Source organism: Mastomys coucha, unplaced genomic scaffold, assembly GCF_008632895.1.
Source record: "Mastomys coucha isolate ucsf_1 unplaced genomic scaffold, UCSF_Mcou_1 pScaffold21, whole genome shotgun sequence".
Classification (NCBI taxonomy): domain Eukaryota; kingdom Metazoa; phylum Chordata; class Mammalia; order Rodentia; family Muridae; genus Mastomys; species Mastomys coucha.
Genome location: NW_022196904.1, coordinates 47,364,738 through 47,387,595, shown reverse-complemented (window position 1 = coordinate 47,387,595; position 22,858 = coordinate 47,364,738). Strand labels below are relative to the sequence as shown.

Below are 22,858 nucleotides of genomic sequence, written 5' to 3'. Positions count from 1 at the left end.
CAGGTCTCAGAAACTCACCCGAGAGAAAATGGCGGATCCCGCCCGGGTCTCTGGCCTAAGGTGCCTCCTGGCTGGCTGCTCCAGTCTCAGAACCTCACCCGAGAGAAAACGGCGGATCCCGCCCGGGTTTCTGGCTTAATGTGCTCTCTGGAGGTAGACCCTCCACTTGCAGGGAAGGGGCAGAGGAGGACGCTGAACCTCCCCTGTCACTCGGAAGCTGAGAGGATTGTGTCTTCTGACCATTTTGCCTAACAAGAACCCAGAAAATAATCAACCAGACCACTCCTTGACCTAGACTCTTTAATTATGTAGATGTCTTTGCTGTTGCTAAGATCTTTCTATATTTATACCTAAGGCTTATGTCAGCTCATGGATGACAGATCAGCAGTCACTGGATCCCTTGATCTGTTCATCCCAGTGTGTCCACACCGACAAAAATTGTATGTTTCTGCTTCTGTCATCACTTGTCTCTTTAGTTGATGTATTGGACCAGTGACTAAGCCCAGCCTGTAGCTATGAAGCAGGCCTTCTGCCCTAGATCTCTGGATACACTGCCACACTAACGAATCTCAAAATTAGTCTTGGACTTGACCTGTGTTGGAACTCAACCAAATGTCTGTAACTACTTTAAATTGACCTGGGCATGAGACCAAGGGACTTTCTATACAGAATATGAAGATTCTGTCTATGCTAAGAAGTAGAACACCATGTGCTGAATTCTTTTGAAGCAAGAATTCAAGTGATAAAGGGAGGAACCTTAGATGAAATGCCCAACAGTAGGGAGAGGGAACTCATAGAGTCCATCTCCAGCAGGAAGACAGGGCATCAAATGAAGGAGAGGGGGGCCATTCCACAGTCACAATTCTGAACCATAATTGATCCTGTCAGAAAGAATTACAGGGATGGAAATGGAGATGAGCCTGAGGAAAAGAAGGTCCAGCGACAGGCCCTAAGTGGGATCTATCTCAAGGGGAGGTCCCAAGCCTGACACTATTACTGAGGCTATGGAGCACTTACAAAAAGGGACCTAGCATGACCACACTCAGGAAGACCCAACAAGCAGCTGAAAGAGTCAGATGCAGATATTTGCACCTAACCAATGGACAGAAGCAGCGTTTGAATTAGGAAAGGTTGAAAGAAGCTGAAGAGAAGTGCAATCCTGTAGAAGGACCAGCGGTCTCAATTAACCTGGACCCCCAAAATCTCTCAAATACTGGACCACCAACCAGGCAGCATACACCAGCTGATATGAGTCCCCCAACACACACACAGTAGAGGACTTCTGGGTCTGTTTTCATTCAGAGATGATGTACCTATTTCTCAAGAGACTGGAGGCCCCAGGGAATTTAGATGTCAGATGGGGTGGGAGTGGGACATCCATGTGGAGACAGGAGGGTGGGCAGAAGGTATGGGATCTGGAACAGTCAGAGGGTGGATGGGAGGGGGAGGGGATAAAATATGGAGTGTAAAAAATAATCAATAGATTAACAAAAAAATAATAATAATTCAAGTGATAGCAAAATGCACCATGGGCGGCTGACACTCAGGATTATCTACTTTAAGGAGTGTGTGCTGATTTGAGATAAGGTTATGGACAGTCTAAAGCTGAACAAAAAATCTTCACAACCCTGTAAGACAAAGACAGCAGAAATTTGGATTCAGGGCTCTCCTTAATCTGCATGCTTTGACTACAACTCCCAAATCTATAGAGAAGGAGGAAAAGTGGAATAGATATAGACTCCATATCCAATTACTGAAAGAGAGTGGAATTGTGCTGGGAAGGAAAAGATAGACTTTTTGCCCTGTGCAAAGAATACAGGTGGTCTTCTCTAATGGTGTATTTACTATCCACAGGCTTAGGAGCTTTGTGTCAAATTATTCTGGAAAAAAAGTTACATCTGTACTAAACAAAACATTTTCTTGGTCATTGTTGCTAAATAATACAGTTTAGCAAATGTTTGCATAGTGTTTATATAATACTGTATACTATGAGTCATACACAAATACATGCACAATCACATTTACATACAAACATACTCATATACATTTATATACACTTGTATGAAATGCATGTATACATGCATATGCCCCCCCATCCCTACATGCACACTTTTAAAGTCTCTTGAGCTTGTCCATCTCATCTAGGTACAGCAAATGAAGGATATGCCATTCAGGAAAACCTAGGAAATCTCAATGAGAATGATGCTTCAATCCAGGCTATATGCTCTATCATGGGTCCCCAAGACAAGGACTCCTTTCTGTTCTCCTCTCATTTCCTTAATCTAAGACGACTGCAACAAGAGCTCTGGTATGCCCAAAATAGAGCTGCAAGGCAGCTTCCTTGACTCTCCTTCCTCTTCCTGTCTCCCATTTTCAGAGTCACTCTTACTCTAGGAGTGGACTTTGAATGACAAGTAGCCTTCATCCATGTATAATCTGTAATAGGGACAAGAGCTCCCAGTTTTCTTGACTTTTCATGCCTGGATTGTGGCTCCTTCATACAAGCTGAGCTAGTGGAAGGAAGAGCATAGGCCCTTCCTGAAGGACTGCCTCATGGATTCCATTAGAGGGCAGATTCCAGGCTAGATGCAAATGACCTTGATCTTTTATTTAAATACACACAAATCAACAGTTCCAATAAGAGAAATATACAATTATGAAGCCAGTATACCTCTTTTCCTAATCACATAAAAAGTAGTCATATCAAACAGCGTCTATATAGTAGTACTGTTTATCTATATCTGAGTGAGCTTAGGGGCAGCAGAGGCTGATGTGACTCCAATGGTGAGTACTGTGGAGGATTTAACCTACTGAGAGATACATATGCACACCTGCTCTTCTTTCTTTCTTTATTTCCAGAGGAAAAGTTGAGTTTTAACATCAAAACCTTCAAAACAAAATCAGTAAAAGGCCTGAATAGAAGATGTAGAAGCAAAGGAAATATGGTAATATGAACAATAAACCATGTTTAGCATCTTTATCTGCTGGAGAAATGAAAATGAAAACCAGAGTGACTATGGCTTCCCATCTATATTTAACTACAAAAGAGTTTAAAAAAAATAATGGCATTAGCAAAGATAGCTGGCAATGTGGGGTAACAGAAACTTAGCTCAGAGCTGTTAGAAATGCAAAGTACTCAGCTCCAAGGGGAAGACCTTGACAGATTCTTATATGTGTAAATACGCTGTAAAGTATGATTCCAGAGTCCTCTGCTGGATATTCATATAAGAAAGATGAAAACTTATACCCATATAAAAACTTGTATATTAATATTTATAAATGCTCTACTCATGATTGGTTGTGATGGTTTGAATGGGAACATCCCTTTCCAAAGACTCATAAATTTAAATATTTAGTTAATAGGGAGTAGCACAGTTTGAGAAGGATTAGATGTGGCCTTGTTGAAGTTGGTGTATCCTTGATGGAGGAAGTATATCTATGGAGGTGGGGTTGGAGGTTTCAAAAGCTCTTCAACAGGTCCAGTTTCTCTCTGTCTGCCTTCTCTCTGAGGACTGGGATGCAAAGCTCTCAAATGCTTCTCTAGCACCATGCCAGCCTACCTGCTGCCATGCTTCCCACCATAATGATGGACTAACTCTAAAACTGTAATCACACTTACCAATTAAATGCCTTCTTTTAAGAGTTGCCTTGGTCATGGTATCTATGGTGGTGACTAAGAGTGATCTCCTTAGGTTCATATATTTGAATGTTTAGGGAGTGGCACTATTTGAAAGGATTAGGAGATGTGGCTTTGTTGGAGGAAGTATGTCACTGGTGGTGGGCTTTGAGGTTTCAAAATCCCCCAGCAGGCCCAATGGCTCTCTCTTCCTGCTGCCTCCAAACCCGGATGTAGAACTCTTCAGCTACTGCATTCACTAGTTCCATAAACTACTTCTTGCAGCCCAACATAGGGTCATGAAACTGTACAAGTTGATTATATCTCATAGTTGTAATTACTTCCTGTGAGAAAAGCCAGCAGAGGGATAAATAAAGGCCAAGGCAAAATATAGAAAATGGTTACAAGCATTTTCACAACTACCATGGGCTTACAGCATACCTTTACTTAGTCACTCAGGTCTGAAGTGTTCACTGATGTATGCACTAACATTCACAGACCAGGCATGCCCCAGGCAGTACACATGACAGAAAGACATTCATGAGCTACTAAAGTGAGTGTTCAGGCATTGTAAGGCTCAGCACAAGAACAGGTGAACTTTAAAATAAAAAACCTGGGACTACAGACATGGCTCTTGAGCATAAATGTCACAAAGATTTTGGCCAGGTTTGAAATTTGCTTTTGACATGTCCTTTCCCTTTGCTCTAGAGCATTTGGCCTCCAAGTGTTCTAATGGCCCTGTCTGCTGTATGTAGGTTGACTAAGGCAGTTGACATAGTGCTGTATAGCTGCTACCAGACACTGAGTTCCTCTTCTTTGATTTTGGAAGTGGGTGATCACATTCTGCTTCCTGGGCTCTATGGCATAGAGAAGATAGAATCCTTCTCATTCTGACAGGGACATACCCACTCTAACAATGTGCTCCCCATTCTTATGGAGCCCTATGCATTCTGACGGGGTCCTTCCCACTTTGGCAGAGTCCTCTTCACATTGACAGAATTCTCCATGCACTGAAAGACTCCTCCTCACTATATGACAGCCTTGTACCCACTACTCTGGGAAAATCCTCTAGATCCTATTTGATTCCTCCCCATCCTCATTAGGCCTGTTCATAGACCTTCCCCTTTCGTTTTCTCTTTAGAGGTTTGAGGGAGTTGGTCTGTGTTTGGTTGATTTTCATCCACAAAGCATCTATCTGTCTTCCTGGCCTGCATGTCCTGTACATGATTGATGCAATTTGTCCCAAGCCGCTCCACACTCTGTTCAATTACTGTCTGTGGCTCCTGGGGTTCAGCACATTGCATAGTATGGTAAATGGTGATGAACTGAATGATGGACTTTCAGGATCAGAGAAGCCAGAGAAACTGGGAAGAAAGTGTAGCTAAGGATATCCAAGGCTACACACACACACACACACACACACACACACACACACACACACACATCAAAGGTAACCAGGGAATATGAAAAGAACACAACTCCCTGAGATAGGGTGACTACAGACCATGAAGAGTGCTGCTGAAACTCAGGCCATGGCAGATTTGAAGAAATAACACTGAAAATCACATGTCAGCTATTTTCCACCCATGATAAGAAGAAATAAAAGGGCTTTATCTAATTTTATCTACACGTTTTCAGATTAGTGATGGCAACAGTATTTGACTGGCAGGTGTCTGTGATTAGTATTTTATGAAGAAAATTGGCAGCACCTTTAAATCTCTCTTCTATTACGCCTCCCTCACCTTCCTTTCTCCTATCCTTTTCTCTCTTCTTCTTTTCCTCCACCCACCCCTCTTTCTGAGAGGGTGCTGCTGGGCCAGGCTGATGCCTGAGCTGTAGTCTGGCCCCAGCAGCTTCTTTGGCGCAGGTATTTATCTAACTGTGCTAAGCAACATGCCAATGGGAGGGAACTACAGTGGGAGAGAGACTTTGCTGGAAGTCAAGAAAAGCTAGTGTGCCCAGCAACCACAGGCCTCTCTTTTTCTCAGAGAAGGGAAAAAACTGGAGGAAGAGATTTATGGATCTCTCCGTAGTTACAGATGGATATTATTAAGAAGCAAGATTTTTCTTCTGTTTTGTCAAAATGCTCCACATGGTGCAGAACTCCCAGTTTATTTTGGCATCATTAAGCCCTTTAATTACTAACACAAAGATAAGCTCAGGACCTCCACCAACACATAGGTTTACACAGGGAGGGTTCTGAGCAATTTCACCTGTTACAGTTAGTAGAATTTCCCACATGATACCTTCATTGCCAATTATGAATTGTGTAAAATCCTGTTTATTTTTAGAAAGAAATTACAAGAGTGCTTTTTCCTCTGAGGAAAAGATGGATGATTAATGCCATTAAAAAGAAAGTTTATGAGAGAAAGAAAAACATCTCTCTGTGGGTGGGAGTGTTGCACCAACAGTTAGTCAAATGTAGACACAATAAAACATGTGCACTGCTCAGCCCTACGCCCTCTTAGCTGGCAAAACTTCAGAATGGAGAGCAGCCCTTACCACAAGGGGACACTGGGCTGCTCCTCTCTGCTACAGCAAACTAGTGTGGAGTTTGGACTCACTCCTCCCTCCTCAGCCTCTGCTTCGAGAATAGTTCATGAATATTCCACACAGAATTCACACATACCGAAGTTCCTCTAAGGAACAGAAGATGGACCACATGAAGATATTCCACCATGAACTTACAAAAGCAAGACACAGGGACATGAAGTAGGAATTCAGTTTATACCGTTGCAAGCTAAGTCTAGGTTGGTATAGATGTTTACAGTTGAAGGGCAGCTGGAATTTAATCTGAGCCAGTGCCCCTGTTTTTCAGAGGAAGAAACGAAGGCTGAGCTAGTTAGGAGATACCAGTGCAGGTTGTTTGTAAGCATGCTGGAAGAAGATGCTTCTGCTGCGTGTTCCTTTCTATATGCTGTGAAGTTGTATCTTAAGATAGTATTTACTTTTTCCTGTCATATCCAGAAAGATTTTTTCCCCGGAGAATTGAGGGGTCAGTGTCTGTGTGAGTGCATAAGAATTAATATCCTAGGCCTTTTATGGAAGGGTTATTACTATTTCTGTCTCAACAAACAAACAAACAAACAAACAAACCACCCTCCCTGTCCAGAAAACATCATTCACCAAAAGCAGCATTTGGCAGCACTTCCTTCATTGCTATGCAATTTGAAACCTTCACTTTAAACTGTCAAAAGAAGAGGAGCTGAATATAGAGTACCTATGGGGATAGGTATCAGGAAACAAGAAAATAACCTCCTGAGTATGAACCTTGATGCTCTGTCTGTTATGATACGACAAAATTCCTGCCATGGCTGGGAGTGGAGGTAGGGGAAGGGGAGTTAATTAGACTACCAGAGTTCAAAATAACTTTGAGATAGGAAGGAACTTTCGTGTAATTCTTCAAATTTAGTTCTCCTACTCTATTGTGTAAACAAATAGATGAACACATGTAAACAAATGCGGAATTCTTCTCCCTGTGTATCCTCAGTGAGCTTTGAGCAGAAGGTGGACACCATTTCTGGAAGGACTACCACAGAGTCAAGTGGAACTCACTTGCTCCTTGATAGTGCCTAGAAACTGCACAGACCTACCCCTCTCTGCTGACACATGCAGTTGCCATGTGAGCAGCTGGTTCCCAGAGCAACTCTGAGAATCATTAAACCTAGCCTGTGCTGCTGGCATGAATACTGACCATGCTGACAGTGATTGCCTATCTGGGACTCTAGCCTTCCTTGGGGAGATATTCCTAGTACTGTCTCAACCCTTAAATAAAAAACCCAATGTTAAATAAAAGGAGTTAGCAGTTATATGTAGCTATATATGCCCCCTCTGGCTACTCATATCAAATATGAGCATTTTGAGTGTGTTCTTTATCCAGTAGAACCATTTATTCACAAACGATAGGTCACATCAGATTCCACCATCTGTATAGATGCAGCGTGCTTGCTTCATCCAGTCTGTTGTGGAGGGATGTAGTCTAAGTCGCTGTTCTATCAACTCTTATATGATCAAACAGTTAATTGGGTGTTTGGTTAGAGTTTCAGATGGATAATTCATCAGCATCATGGCAGGAAGCATGGAGACAAGCACAAATGGTACTGAAGAAGAAGCTGACAGCCATATCCTGATTCACAGGCAGCAAGGGGAGAGAGGGAGGAGAGAGGAAGGAACTGATGTAGGCTTCAAGGTTTCAAAACCCCCAGTGACTTACCTTTTCCAACAAGGTGTCACCTATTCCCCCAAGATGTTGTGGAACAGTGGACCTTGCCGGGAAACTTGGTATGGTAGAGTGGGTCTGAGTCCCCAGCACCCAGGCATCCCGACTGGCCATGCCCAGCTGCAAGGCAGAATGTGGACCCACACCACCTCCTAATTCTTCCCCAACTGTCCATTGACTGGGACTAAGCACATAAGTATATGAGCCTGGGGGGACCAATCTCATTCAAAGACCCACAGATGCTTTGCAATTTGTTGCCTATTCTCCTAGGTGTGATCTTGACCAGTACTATCAACTTGGGCTTCTGTACAGCATGTTTAGAAATTCCCACTAAGTCACCTGCTCAGTGAAGCCCTGCCATGTCTATGAACTTCACATCTTATGGGCCTGCTTCTACCCCGTGTGTCTGTGAAGCAGTCTGGATTTACCTTTCTTATGAACCATCTGGGAAACATTGCTCACACTGTGTTTAGCTTCTGTCTATAGAATTTATATTTGTGTGGGTTCATGAGAGAGTTCAAGAAAGCTCTTCAAGTACTCACCCTCAAATAAAACACCATACCTAACACTCTCACATCTTAACTTAAGAGAAGTGAAGATACTATGTCCATACTTCAGTGGAGTCAGGTCCACCATTTAATTGAAGGAGGAGGGTTGTATGGCATGGCAACAGTCCAGTGAGCACTGTATTGTGTATCCAACTGGTGGGTGTTCCATTTCTATCAAAGAAAATAGGTGCCTCTATTCTTCAAGAGAGGCAAACCAAAAGCTTTGCACCTTCCATGCCAAAAATCAAGGTTATATCTTCATTTGATTCTCTGCATCTATGGCCACTCCATCTGCATCTTCAACCAACTGCAGAGCAAATACATTTTTATAAGAACCACATCTAATTCCAAAAGGTAGTTTTTGAATTTGCTGTGTGCTTAGTACCATGCTGAGTCCAATAGAATGTGGTATTATGTAGACCACCCACACTGTGATGACTACTTCACTTCCCCACTGTTCTCCAGGGCTCATTGGCTGTTCAATGATCCTCTTGGCCCCTTTAGGCACTATGTACCTATCCCTGTGATACATGCATCTGGATAAAAATTATTCTGACTTTCTTCTTATTATTATTCCCTAAAAATATTTTTATTTACTTTATATCCTGACCCCTTCTCTTCCTAGTCCCACACTTGCAAATCTCTCCTCCCACATCTCCCCTCCTGTTGACTGAGAAGAAGGGGAAACCCCTACTTGGGTACCACCACACCCTGGGACATATAGTCCCAGCAGGACTAGGCACTTTCTGACTGAGGCCCAACCAGGCAGTCCTAATAGGGGCAGGTGATCAAACAGCAAGAAAGAGACTGAGACACCCCCCACTCTATTGTTAAGGGTTCCACATAAAGACCAAGCTGCACATTTGCTAAAATGTGTACAGGGCTTAGGTCCAGTCTCTGCATGCTCCATGGTTGGTGCCCCAGTCTCTGTGAACTCACTTAGGCCCAGGTTAGGTGACTCTGTAGGGTTTTTTTTTTTTTTTTGGTGTTGTCATTGACCCCTCTGGCCTGATCAATTCTATCCCTCACTCTTCCACAAGACTCCCCGTGTTCTGCCTGATGTTTTGCTGTGGGTCTCTGCATCTGCCTCCATCCACTGCTAGATGAAACCTTTCAGGAGACAGTCATTCTAGTGCAATGCTTACTTTGTATTTGGTGTTCTGAGTCATCTGTTGAGGAGTCCATGGGAGAAAGAGCAGAGATTCTTCTTGCACTTTGCTGTGTTGGGGACAAGATGAACACCTGCAGGGTTTGTTGCATGAGAGGTGCTGCACAAATCAAGTCCACACTTGACTTTGATTGACTTGTAAGCTAAGTCGAATTGCCTAAGCTTTGCCATCCTCATAGTATGTACACTAAAGTAGAAATGGCAGGAGCATAACACACAGGAGTGTGACAGATCCAACCACTGTCACACTCATGAGACCCCTCTGGGAGGGCTCTAGTGGGACTGTATCACCAGGTTTCTTGGGTGCCTGACAATTCTGTCTTTGGGTAGGACTCTTGAGGATTATTTCCTCCCACACCCTTGACTTCATTGTTGGGATCTTTTTTTCTTCACAAGCCCATTTGGTTGATGCAATTTGGACCGTGGAAAGTTATCTTCCTTCAGAATCTGAAGCATTGTTTCCAGGCTGCTGTCTGCCCATGAAAAGATGAGAATGTACAAGGAGAGCTAAGTCTACCCATGCCCAGCCATGGTAACAGGTTCTCCTTCCATATGGCACTGAGATGGCATGTATGTGCTTGATGTTGCCTCACCAGTACACTTCATTTTCCCTTTTTTCATTGAAAATTATACATAGCCTCCCCTGAGTATGTATATATCCATATGCAAAAAACCACTTTACATACCCAAGTCTACAGATACTTGTACGTAGTGTGAAATTCTCTCACACTTGCATACAGCCTATGCAGTCCTCCCATGTACTTTTAATCATGCCTGAGTGACTTATAATATCAGTGCATTGCAGATGCTGCCTTGGTAGCTATGCTTTATCATCTAGCGAACAGGGACAGAAAACTCTTTATGTTCAGTACAGGGTTAATATTTTCTTTCCACCATGCTCAGTCAGATCTCTAGATGAGGAGCTTCAAGTAAGAAGGGCTGACTACACAGGAATCATGGATGTGACATTTCTCAGTAGAGAAACCACACTTCATTTAAATCTCCTTTCCTTGAGATGTTGCAGAAAGCCACTGAGCCACCCGAAGGGGTTCAGAGGAGGATGTGCTATCTCTACTTAACTGATGATCAGGCTGTGGATGCTCAGAGCTAGATGATTCTGTCCTGATGGGGTGAGTCTTGTTCCTACTGTCTACCAAGCCTGATGCTGGGATAGCTTTTTCTTTTCTCTTTTAAAAGTGCTTTCCAGTCCCCTGCTTCTGTTCTGGGGTAATTCTTTTCCCATGATAAGTTTCTAAGCACAGCCTTAGCACTCAATATGTGTTAATTAACCTTTCCTACCTCTGCTCAAAGAGTTAGTGGCTCATTAGACATTCATTCTACCTTATCACAGATGTGCTTAACCCATCCTTGTCACCAAGCTCCTAGCTTTTAGCCCCAAGTTCATGAGCCCCATGTCAGTCAAATTTTTATTGTTTTTCTTTTATAAAAAATGTATTTTCCATAGACTATTCTGATTATAGTTCCCCTCCCCCTACTTTTCTCAGTTCCTCCACCCATCTCCTTCCATCTGATTCCACCCAAATAGGCATCTGAAGAATAATTGAAATAAAAGAAAATAAAATAAAAACAAATTGGATTAGGACAAAACCAACAAACTGGAAAAATTTTTAGAAAGCTCAAGAAATGCATCTTGGTGCAGAGATAAACATGTTTACACAAATGGGAATCCATAAAAAGACCAAACCAGAAGCCATAATATACATGCAAAGACCTGTAAAGTAAATAAAAATAATTGGTCTGATTCATCCTTATGAGACAAAGACCCTCCTATGATTCTATTAATTTTATTTCTTGTTGGCCGCCTACTGCAGAGTATGGGGCCTACCCTAAAGAATGGTTTGTTTTCCCAGTGAGACTCCTTTGGAGAACATTATTTTTCCTCTGGTGAATTTAACAACTACAGATAAGTTTTGTGCTATGGGTAGGAACTTGTTTCCACTTTTCCTTTCAGCTCTAGGATCACTTATGTTGCAGACACTGTGCATGCTGCCATGGACTCTGTCAGTTCATAGGAACACCATCCCTGTTGTATAGAGAGGCCTTGATGCCTTGTTGTCCTCCATCCCCTCCAGATTTTGCATTCTTTCTGCCTCCTCTTCCTCAAGGTTCTTTGAACTCTGAAGAAAGGGATTTGATAGAGATATATTGTTTAAGGCTATGTGTTATAAGGTCTCTCACTCTCTGCATATGTCTTCCTGAAGGCCTCTATATTTGTTACTATAAGCTTCAGGAGAAAGCATCTCTGATGATGGATTAACAAGGCATGAATCAATGAGTGTAGCAAAATGTCATTAGGAGATGTTTCATTCCTATGGTCTTTTAGCAGAAGACCTATCTAGTCTCAGGGTCTTGTCCATCCAAATAGTGTTAGATATGTGTTCCATCTTCTATAGTGGGACTCAACTCAACTCAAATATTGGTTGGCTATTCCCACAAGATTTGTGCGACTAGTGTATCCGTGTATTTTACAGGCAGGTCACCAATGTAGATTGAGGATTTCATAGACAGGTTGGTGTTTACCTTCTTCCTTTCACTACCAGGATCAGTCATTAGTAGGAATGGAGGCCTGAGGTAGACACCAGCCCGACTTCTATGTGTTCCATGAATTGCGTAAGTGTTGTCTTCAATCATAGAGCCACACCATCAGTTTGTGGAGAGAACCCATAGCAATAGTCTAGGTTGTTTGAGGCTTCCCATTGGACTCCTTTGACTGAGAACACAGTGAGATGCTATCCCATTCCTGGTATTAGAAGCTTCATTTCTAGTGATGAGAAATGCCCAGTTGTGGCTCTGTCTTCTCTGTTATTTGGTGATTTCATTTGGTTGCTTTTTTTATTTCTCTTTCTATTTTTTTATTAGATATTTTCTTTATTTACATGTCATACGATATTTCCTTTCCCAGTTTCCCCTCCAAAACAAAAACAAAAACAAAAACAAACAAAAAATAACAACAAGAACAAATCCCTGTTCCCTCCCCCCTCCCCCTACTTGCCACCCCATCCTTTCCTACTTACTGGCCCTGGCATTCCCCTACACTGGGGCACAAAACCTTCACAGGGCCAAGGGCCTCTCCTCCCATTGATGACCAACTCGAGCATCCTCTACTATATATATGCTGCTGGAGCCATTAGTCCCACCATGTGTACTCTTTGGTAGGTGGTTTAGTCGCTGGGAGCTCTGAGGTTACTAGTTAGTTCATATTGTTATTCGTCCTAAGGGTCTGCAAACCCTTCAGCTCCTTGGGACCTTTCTCTAGCTCCTTCATTGGTGACCCTGCACTCAGTTCAATGGATGGTTGTGAGCCTCTACTTCTGTATTTGTTGGGTACTGTCAGAGCCTCTCAGGAGACAGCTATCTCAGGCTGGATTGTCCTTCCTTCAGTCTCTGCTCCATAGTTAGTGTCTGCAACTCCTTCCATGAGTAGCAGCCTTATTTATAATAGCCAGAAACTAGAAACAACCCAGATGTCCCTCAACAGAGGAATAGATACAGAAATTGTGGTACATCTATACAATGGAGTACTACTCAGCTATTAAAAACAATGAATTTATGAAATTCTCAGGAAAATGAAATGATCTGGAGAATATCATTCTGAGTGAGGCAACCCAATCACAAAAGAACACACATGGTATGCACTATTTGATTTAGCCCAGAAGATTGGAATACACAAAGTACAATCCACAAACCACAAGAAACTCAAGAAGAAGGAAGACCAAAATGTGGATACTTCATTCCTAGTTTGCTTTTTTATATGTATATATTTTAGAAAGCTTCTACTGTATTAGATTTGCATATGACCACTGACATGGCCCATAGTTTTAGCTATATTTCCACATATTCCCTTCCTCAAGTCTGTGTTCCCTCCTTTTCCACATTTGATCTTTCCATTTCAGACCATCCCCAATCCATCCATAACTAACTATTCAAATGGTTCTCAACCTGTGGGTCATGACTCCTTTATGAGTCAAATAATCCTTTCACAGGGGCCAGCTAAGACCAATGGAAAACAGATATTTACATGGTATAAAGTTGGTTAAATTGTTGTTATGAAGTAGCAACAAAAATAACTTTATGGTTTGAGGTCACTATAACATGAGGAAATGTATTAAGGGGTCAAAGCACTAAAAAGTTTGTGAACTAATGATTCTATTTTTCCTCTTAAGGAGATCCATCTTTCCATCTTAGTCCCATATCCTATACATAACCTCTGTGGTTATATGAATTATAGTTTGCTTATCAATGACTTGTTAGCATCAGAATATATATGAATATATGCCATATTTGTCTATCTGTGTCAAGTTACCTCACTCCGAATATTTTTCCTAGCTTCATTCATTTACTTATGAATTTCATGACTTTATTTTTAAACTGTTGAGTAGTATTCAGTTGTATAAATGCACCACATTTTTTTGTCTATTCATCCACTGACAGACATCTAGGTTGTTTCTAATTTTAGGCTATTATGAATACAGAATCAATGAATATGATTTTAGCAAGTGTCTCCAGTGTCTCTGTAATAGGATGAAGCATCCTTTTCGTATATACCCAAGAGTGTTACAGATGGATCTTGAAATAAATTGATTCCCAACTTCCTAAGGAACACTGATTTCCATAGTGACAGAACACATTTGCACTCCTACCAACAATGGATGAGTGCTTTCCTTGACCCACATCTTCTCCTGAATAAGCTACAGTCATTTGTTTTATTGATCTTCGTGCTTCTGACCAATATGAAAAATCTCAGAGTAGTTTTGATTTGCAGTCCCCTGATGACTAAGGATGTTGAACATTTAAGTACTGCTCAGTCTTTTGAGTTTCCTGTTTTAAGATTTCTCTAATTAAATCTGTACCCAAGTTTAAGTTGGGTTATTTTTTTTTTCTTGATGTCAAGTTGTTTAGTTCTTTATATACTTTGGATATTAACCCTGTACAAGATGTCTAGTTAGCAAAAAAAAAAAACCATTTTCCATTCCATAGCCAGCCTGCCACTTTGTCAGAATGACAATGTTTTTTACCATGTAGATTTTCAGTTTCATGAGGTCCCACTTATGTGAGTCCTTTTGTTTGCTTGCTTGGTTTGCTTGCTTGGTTAGTTTTGTTTGATTTGGTTTATGAGACTGGGATTCTTTGTGTTCTAGAACTTGTTTTGTAGACCAAGTTGGTTTTGAAGTCAGAGATTCACCTGCCTTTGCCTTTCAAGTGCCTGGATTAATGGCATGTGCCACCATACCAGGTGAGGCCCCATTTATTAATTGCTATTTTTAGACTCTGTGTTATTGGTCTTCTGTTCAGAAATTCTTTTCCTGTGCCAATGAGCTTCAGACTATTCCCCACTCTGTCCTTCATCAGATTCAGTGAATCTGACCTTATTCTGAGGTCTTTGATACATTTGGAGTTGAGTTTGGTGCTGGGTGATAAGTGGATTTATTTGAATAATTCTATATGTAACAATCCAATTTTTTAGTCTAATTTTTTGAACCTTGTTTTTGTATCATTCAGGACATGAGAGAATATATGAAAGAGAATAACACACACACACACTTATTCAGTTACTTCCATCTCATATTCTGCCTTGTGTACTTCTGGATCAACACACATGCATTTTGAAGGCACCAAACATTAGTCCATAAGAGTATGCTTAGAAGATGTATGGGAGACTCAGACACATTTTCAAGTGACCTTCTGTTTGCTGAGATATCACAAAGCCTCTGATAGATTGTTAGATCACATTGAACTGAATCTTCCTGATAAGTTTCCTGATCAACTTTTTCCCCCAAGGCTGCACAAACACATAAAATTCGGCTTTTCTGCTCTTAACTCTCCTTTTCCTGAAGGAAGGCCCATACAGTGCTCTGTCCTGTTGCATGTTTCTAAACAGACATAATACAAAATGTATTGTGTATAGGCAATAGAAGTTCATTCAGGCCATATTTCTGGAAGCTGGAAATCCAAGTGCATGGTGTCTTACCATTGAGTTTTGATAAAGTACAGAGAAGGCAGACACCACATGGTGAAGCAGAGCCTGCTACCTTCTGTCTCTGTTATCTTAATTACCAATTATGTGGCTTGACCAAGATATGTATGTGCATATATTCATATGTATAATTTAAAATTTTTATTGTTATATCCCCTACCCTTCTTCCTTCATCTCCCTCTTTCCCTCTTTCCCCCACTACCCATTTTCTATCTCCATCTTTCTCTCTTTTTGTGTATGAATGTGGGCCCTCACAGGCCACCGTGTACCTGTGGAAGTAAAAAGAAAATTTTCAGAAGTGCAGTTTCTCCTTTTACTATGGGTTCCTTGAGACTGATCTTAAATCTTCAGGCTTGCACAGCAAGAACTTTTCCTGCTGAGCCATTTAACCAGCCCAACTTCTTGAAAAGTCATGAATGCCATGATGGGGCCTCTCCCTTCAAGACTTCATCTAATCCTAATTATGCTCCATACACTTGACTCTCAAAAGAAAAAATTTAAAACATGAAAATTTGGTGAATATATAAAAGCTTTTGGTTTTCTCTGAACAGAATATTGCCAAAGATCATGCAGGAGGAATGGCGAATGGCTTTAAAACTCATGGAATGTGGCCCACTGGTTAGCACAGCCATGATGGGTGCACCTCAATTGAGGAATAGCCCAAGATCTACGTATCTTGAGAATTTCATGCCGTTATGAAGTTCTGCTTTGCTTGCTCACCTCCCTCTTGATTTAAGAGTTGTTTGAGAACACTAAGGGGGGCTTCTAGCCATTCACTGGGAAGTATCTCTGGCACTCACAATAATAATGCTTGATCTCTTTCAAACATTGCTTTTGGAGCAGATAAATGATTCATTCACCACCCTAAGAAAGAACTTAGAGATGTAAGATTGTCATCTATGACCATCACCCTTAGAAAGCATTTGGAAAAATAAAATTGTTAGTGAAGCTAGGTCAAGATGTTTTTGCTACTGGTACTGATGCAGACAATCTTAGGGAAGAATTTGAAGTTCAGAAAGGCATACACGTAATAGTTAAGCTAGGGACATTTTATGGTCAGGGAACAAGAAAAATGACAGCACTGACTGATATGACTCTCACTAAGGCTGGACTGGTGATGACTGCTTTCTTATACCTGTGTTTGCCCTCAGCTTCCTGATATGATTTAATGAGAATTGCTGTTGAGTAGATATGCATTATGAGGATTTAAAGTAGACATGACTGATTTGTATATAAAAGTTTAGATTTGTGATTCTTTTAAGATTCTTATAAGATACCTTTCAAAGTTAGATAATAAAATAACTATTCCTTTAGTTGTGATCGACTGCTGCCAGTAAGAGAAACTGGATGTGAAGACTGTCTTTCTTGCTTACACTTTGTCAATCTATAACAAGTTGCTTAGCTACAAATGAATGTAGTTTCTTGGGAATAATTTGTTTTCCTTACCTGTACTACATAATGTTATTTCTTGTAAAGGTATTGGGGAACATACTGTTTTTTCATAATCATTTACTATAAGAAAACTAAAACATAATCACATTTTAATTTTATACGGTTTGTAATATTTTGCTAGGATATTTAAGCCATGAGAGAAAGAATAAAGTTGTTGGAACATTGTTCCTTCCACATATCAACTATGTGTATGTATGTATAAACACCTGTGTGTTTATATGCGTGTACGTGTATGTATGAAATGCTTGGAGCCTGGTTGCTAGAACTTTGTTCTATTCACCCACTAGGTATGTGTGTATATGTGCATATCTGTATATGCACATATGTATATGTGTGAAATGCTTACAGCCTTCTTGATAGAGCTTTGCTCTAATCATTCAATGTGTGTATGTGTATATGTCTGACTATAGGTCTGTTTACAGGTATGTATACATGTATGCATATATGTATGTATATATGCATGGATGTATGTATATATGCATATAAGCATGAATTTGTATGTAAGAAGTTATTGAAGTCTGCCTTTTGCTCATCCACTCAGTGTGTATGTGTATGTATGAATTTTTTTCTCTTTTATTTCTCACCAGCCTCAAAGATTTAAATCCATTCAGTTTTTCACTGCCACAGGAGTACCAATTCAGTAAATTAAGCTTTACTCCCTCAGAGAAAAGTCTGCTGAGTAATTTCTTATATCACTAGCTGCTATGGGTAGCAGCCCACATTAGTATCTGGACCATCTACCCATCAGTGGCTTTAAGCACTGACCACCCCATCAGCTGCCAAATCTGGTTATTGGCAGAATATCTTTCTCTTTGTCTCTCTTTCTGTCTCTGTCTGTCTGTCTGTCTGTCTGTCTCTCTCTCTCTCTCTCTCTCTCTTTTGCCCCTCCCCTCCCCTTGTATTCCCTAAAACACACACACACACACACACACACACACACACACACATATATATATATATATATATATATATATATGTATATTACTTAAGATCTGTCTTATTTTACTGGAAAACAAGCTCTCAGATGACCATGGCTTTTCATGCTTGTAAGTGCTGCTTCTCTGAGGGCTACAAGGCCAATGTAATAAAGCAGTGGTAAGGAAACATTAGTTAACAAAACACTAAGTGAACTAGAGGCCTTCTTTACCTGGAAGCTTAATCAAAAGGAAAATTACCTGGTGAACCAAAAGCTACTAATTTCATGCTCTGTAAAAGCACCAAAATTATAATATCTAATACATAATGGAAACTGTGAAAGATATCAAGCTTTTGAGATCAACCTCTAAACTCACCTTTTCCCAGACCTGTGGTGACTCTTCACAGTGTGGTTGGAAAGCATCCTCTGAGACAGAGCAGTTAGAGACGTACCTGGTGTTCTGTAGTGCTTTCAGTCTTGTCCCAACACACTGATCATCACAGCGAAGTCATATTGGGCCTCTAAACCCTGATATAACATCTCCAACAATGGGTCTTTGCCAGTATGACCCTAACCACCCCCACCACAAACAAGCCTTCTGTGGCTTTTCACTACAACTTTATGTGCTTTATTTCTTGCTTCTCCTCCTCCTTCCCTCCTCTTCCTCCTCCTCCTTTTCTTGTTCTCGCCTTCCTCCTCTTCCTCTTCTTTCCTCCTCTTCTTTTTGTCCTCTTCTTCCTCTTCCTTTTCCTCTTCTTTCCTCCTCCTTCTCCTCTTCCTCTTCTTTTTCCTTCGTGTTCCAGGTATGTTATTTGGGAAGATTGTTGAATAATGTGTTGTTTATGAGCTAGTAGTAATAAATTACCCCTTCTCTCTGCTCAGCATTCAGGTCTTCATTTCATCCTTTCATTTATTCTTTACACATTTAGGAAGGGGACATTATTTAGTACATTGACTCTGAGTTATCATACTCCTTGTCACAGTTTAGATTTGCATAGACGCTGCATCATGCCCTCAAGTGTCTGCTGCTCCCTCTTCAACCACCACCAGGCTGTATTCTTATTGCAACTTAAGTTTGATAAAAGAATGCATCAAGGATTTCATCAAACACTTTGCTGATGATATGAATTAGTTTTTGGTGGATGTGAATATATTAAGCAAATGGTGTATCAGTTTCAAAGGAAGAAGTGAGGGAGTGAGAACATGGAGGAAAACTTAACTTTTGACAAAGACAGCAAACATATTAAAATTCACTCTCCTTATAACTCAGAAGCCCTTGTAAAAGGGATGCCTTCCTACAGGAGGAAAAGATTTAGGAGCTGAACAAGGGTCATCAATTCACTTACCCTGTTAACATCTCCTGTTTCAGGTTCCTAAGCACCTGTCTATCTCCTTTCCCAGGCTGAAAGGCTTTTCAGATTTACTATAGATTAAGGGAAAGTATCTTTTCTCTATTTCAGGAGTACCAAATTGATATATTTTTTGCTCAAACCTGGACAGACAGTCGCCTTCGATTCAACAGCACAATGAAAATACTTACTCTAAACAGCAACATGGTGGGCTTGATATGGATCCCAGACACCATCTTCCGAAACTCTAAAACAGCAGAGGCTCACTGGATCACCACACCCAACCAGCTCCTCAGAATCTGGAATGATGGGAAAATCCTTTACACATTAAGGTAAAATGTCATATAGCTCTCTTGTTTTTTTTTTTTTTAAACTGCCTATTAATGAAATCTAGATAATATTTCCTGCTGCTATACCAACAACCCAGGAAACACAAACAAAGGAGAATAGATGCACTCAAGGCTGGACTTATGAAAAACAAGGAACCTTTCTGTCTCAAATATTCATCTTCCTAGGCTCAGTGATACAAAATCCTTTCATGGAACACAAAGGACTAAGGTAAAACCCAAGATAGGAAATCCCTGCTGTGCGGATGTTCTCTCTAGATTGCTGTCTCCTACTCCTTTTCCAATGTCTATTTGGACTTCCTGGGACCTTGACTTCAAAAGAAATAAATTCCTTTATCTAGACAAACAGGACTCTTCTGCAAGTTAGGTCATAGGAGCTAAGGGAAGAGGGACTTTAAAAAGATCTCTCCTTAGAACTCAGAACCGCACAGGAATAGGAATGGTCTGCTTCCTAAAAAGAAGGCAAAAGGATTAAGGACCAGGACAAAGGTGATCAGTGCACTTACCCTGTTACAAGTCTCAGGTTCCTATGTATCTGCCTGTCTCTTTTCCAAGGCTGAAAGACCTTTCAGATTGACAATAGGTTAAGGGAGATCAGCTTCCTTTGGCATGTACTGCTTTTCACAAGCTCCCTTAGGCCTTCTTTCTAGCTTCTAAAGTTCTCCTCCATTCCGTATTCATTATAGAGATTTTAATTATGAGACATCATGGCACAGAGGAGAAATTGTGATTCCTAACACTAAAGTTTCCATAGCACCAGTAGACCCATACTGACATCAAAATGTGAAGGCAATATCAAAATCTAAGGGAAGTAAATTTCCAAACAGGGACCAACAGAAAGAACAATAAAGAGCCACAGCAGGGAAGTTTGGTGATGAAATGGGCTGAGAAAGACAAAATTTGTCACGGGCTTCTCATCAATCATAAAGGGCTAGGAAGGAGACTCAGAAAAGAAGTTGATCCTGAGAAAAGCAGTATTGAGCCTGGCTTGTCCTAGATTATAAGAATGTTGACACACAGGGAACGTAAAATGTGTTCATATAGTACAGCTGCCACCTGCCTGGGGGAATGGAGAGAGGTGCCTAAGAATGAAATGTCATAGAAATAGATAGATTTGGCTTAATGCCTGCGTGGACCAACATACTAGTTTCAAGTGGAAGGATTTTATTAGAACAAATTGAACCAGTGGCTTAGATAACAACAGCCACTGTTTTCTCTCTACTGTGACTTGGTTTCTGTTTCTAGGCACTGTTGGAGTTTTACTAGAATTTCTTCTACTATCGACAGTTAAAAACAAAACAATATCACAGTAAGAAAGCAACCAGAGGACCCTACTGAGTGAAGCAAATTGAGAGCAACACTGTGTCCTGGCATGGGACAACACTGTCCTGGCATTACTGTCCTCCAAGCCTGCTGTGTGATAGCTCACCTACCTTGGAGGCCTGGGCTAGGTTGCTGATCTCAAATGATTCTGGTCTCCTTTACAGGCTCACCATCAATGCAGAGTGCCAGCTGCAACTGCATAACTTCCCCATGGATGCACATGCCTGCCCCTTAACCTTCTCTAGCTGTGAGTACACAGGGGATCTGCACTGGGATGGGGTTTGGGGGCTAGATCTGGCTGGGCTGGGTCTGGTTTTCAATGTATAGCCCTATTGTTGGTGGCACTGTTACTAAACAACCAGAGAAAACCATAACAGATGCATCTTTGGCCATCAGGATGGTTTTACTCTAGACTTCATTACACAGAACATTGCAAAATAACATTTTGTTTGGTTTTCCATTTAGTGTATGTGGGGGTTTTTGTAACTTTGATTAAGGAAAGATACTGTTTTGATACTTTGATACTTTGATACTGTTACTGATGATGACACTGATAGATTTCAGAGGCTATACATAGGTTCATTCCATGAGGAGACCAATACGAATGAATTATGCCTATGTTCTAGAATCATTTGTCACATTTTTTTTTAGGTTTAATATTTAAAGGTTTTGTTCTTAATGAAGAAGGTTAGATCTTTGTTTTGAATGTACTTGTATTTCTCCTGGAACAGATGGTGATTGATTTAGATGATTCCTAACACTAAGTGCATGAGCACATCCACAAGGAAATATCAAATATCAGATGCATTTGCTAACTTAGGAAGCTTTTAAGTAAAGGTCAATATGGAAATGCACCTATTAAATTTATGGTGGTTTATTTTTAATGTAGTAATTACAAGTACTTATATACATATACATGACTCACAAACGTTTTTTAAAAACATATTGCCTTTCTTTAAAACTAAATATGAAGCATCCCTGGCAAATCTAATAGTGTCTCAGTCAGACAGTCTTGGAATCAGGGGACAGACACACTTTAAAATTGGTTTTAAGTTCAGAGAAATCCAAGATGCAGCAGGGAATTTCACTGACTTCCTAGACTTCATTAATAAAAAATAATTTCATGTAAAGATCAGTTAATAACTAGCTGTGTTTGTTGATGGCAGAAATGGCTAGTGCCCAGCACTTGAATGTGCATGTCTCTGATATGGTAAACTTACACAGAGATCCCTTTAGGAACTTGTTCTCTGTATTTAAGCATCAGAGAATGGCCAACTCTCCTGCAATGTTGTGAGTTGTTTGGTCATCTGTAGACACATAGCGTGATTCTGAGTGATCTGTATAGGCCATATTTACCACTGGCTAGCTGCTTCTACTGTTCTTTTCAGTAAGTCTCCATGCTGTAAACACATTTATTAAGCATGTAAGTTAAGTTGTTATTTTATACTACAAGGCTTTTCTAACTAATCTCCTACTCAATTTTGTATTTCTTCACCAAGTTTTTAATGGCTTCTATTTTGAAAATTTTCCAAAATATTCATCTCTGTGAGACACATTTGTACAATTAGTTGCTGAGTCATTTGCTAATTTGAATTACTGTTTTGTAAGAACTCTTCTAAGAATTTCTTCATGATTTTACTGAGGCCTTATGCTTTCTAAGCAAGCATTGAACTGAATTATACTTGCACCCGTCTTCACATCTTTGTAAGTGATTCCCATCTGCTAGTCAATGGTAATCATTGATCTGGTTTGGATCATTACACATTTAGGTGACTGGTCCAGAATTTCCAAGTTGAGTGTCTGGCCTCTTTTACTCAGCAGGATGTCGTTGTAAGTCATACATGTTGGCACATTAATTAGTACATCGTTTTTCTATCACTTGAAAGTTTAAGCCTGAGAAGATAGGTTACACATATGGTGTGAAC

The 22,858-nt window shown here is 40.6% G+C and overlaps 1 protein-coding gene and 1 pseudogene across 1 annotated transcript in view; one reads left to right on the top strand and one right to left on the bottom strand.

Moving 5' to 3' along the window:
• The window catches only part of LOC116104088, a 24,480-nt pseudogene extending 20,824 nt beyond the window's left edge, over window positions 1-3,656 (bottom strand).
• Gabrg3 (gamma-aminobutyric acid type A receptor gamma3 subunit) overlaps window positions 1-22,858 on the top strand; it is a 644,969-nt gene that overhangs the window by 357,410 nt on the left and 264,701 nt on the right. Inside the window, exons 4-5 of the mRNA XM_031386826.1 lie at window positions 19,375-19,595; window positions 21,098-21,180. Coding sequence (XP_031242686.1) covers window positions 19,375-19,595; window positions 21,098-21,180 — 304 coding nt within the window. The remainder of the gene's footprint in view (window positions 1-19,374; window positions 19,596-21,097; window positions 21,181-22,858) is intronic.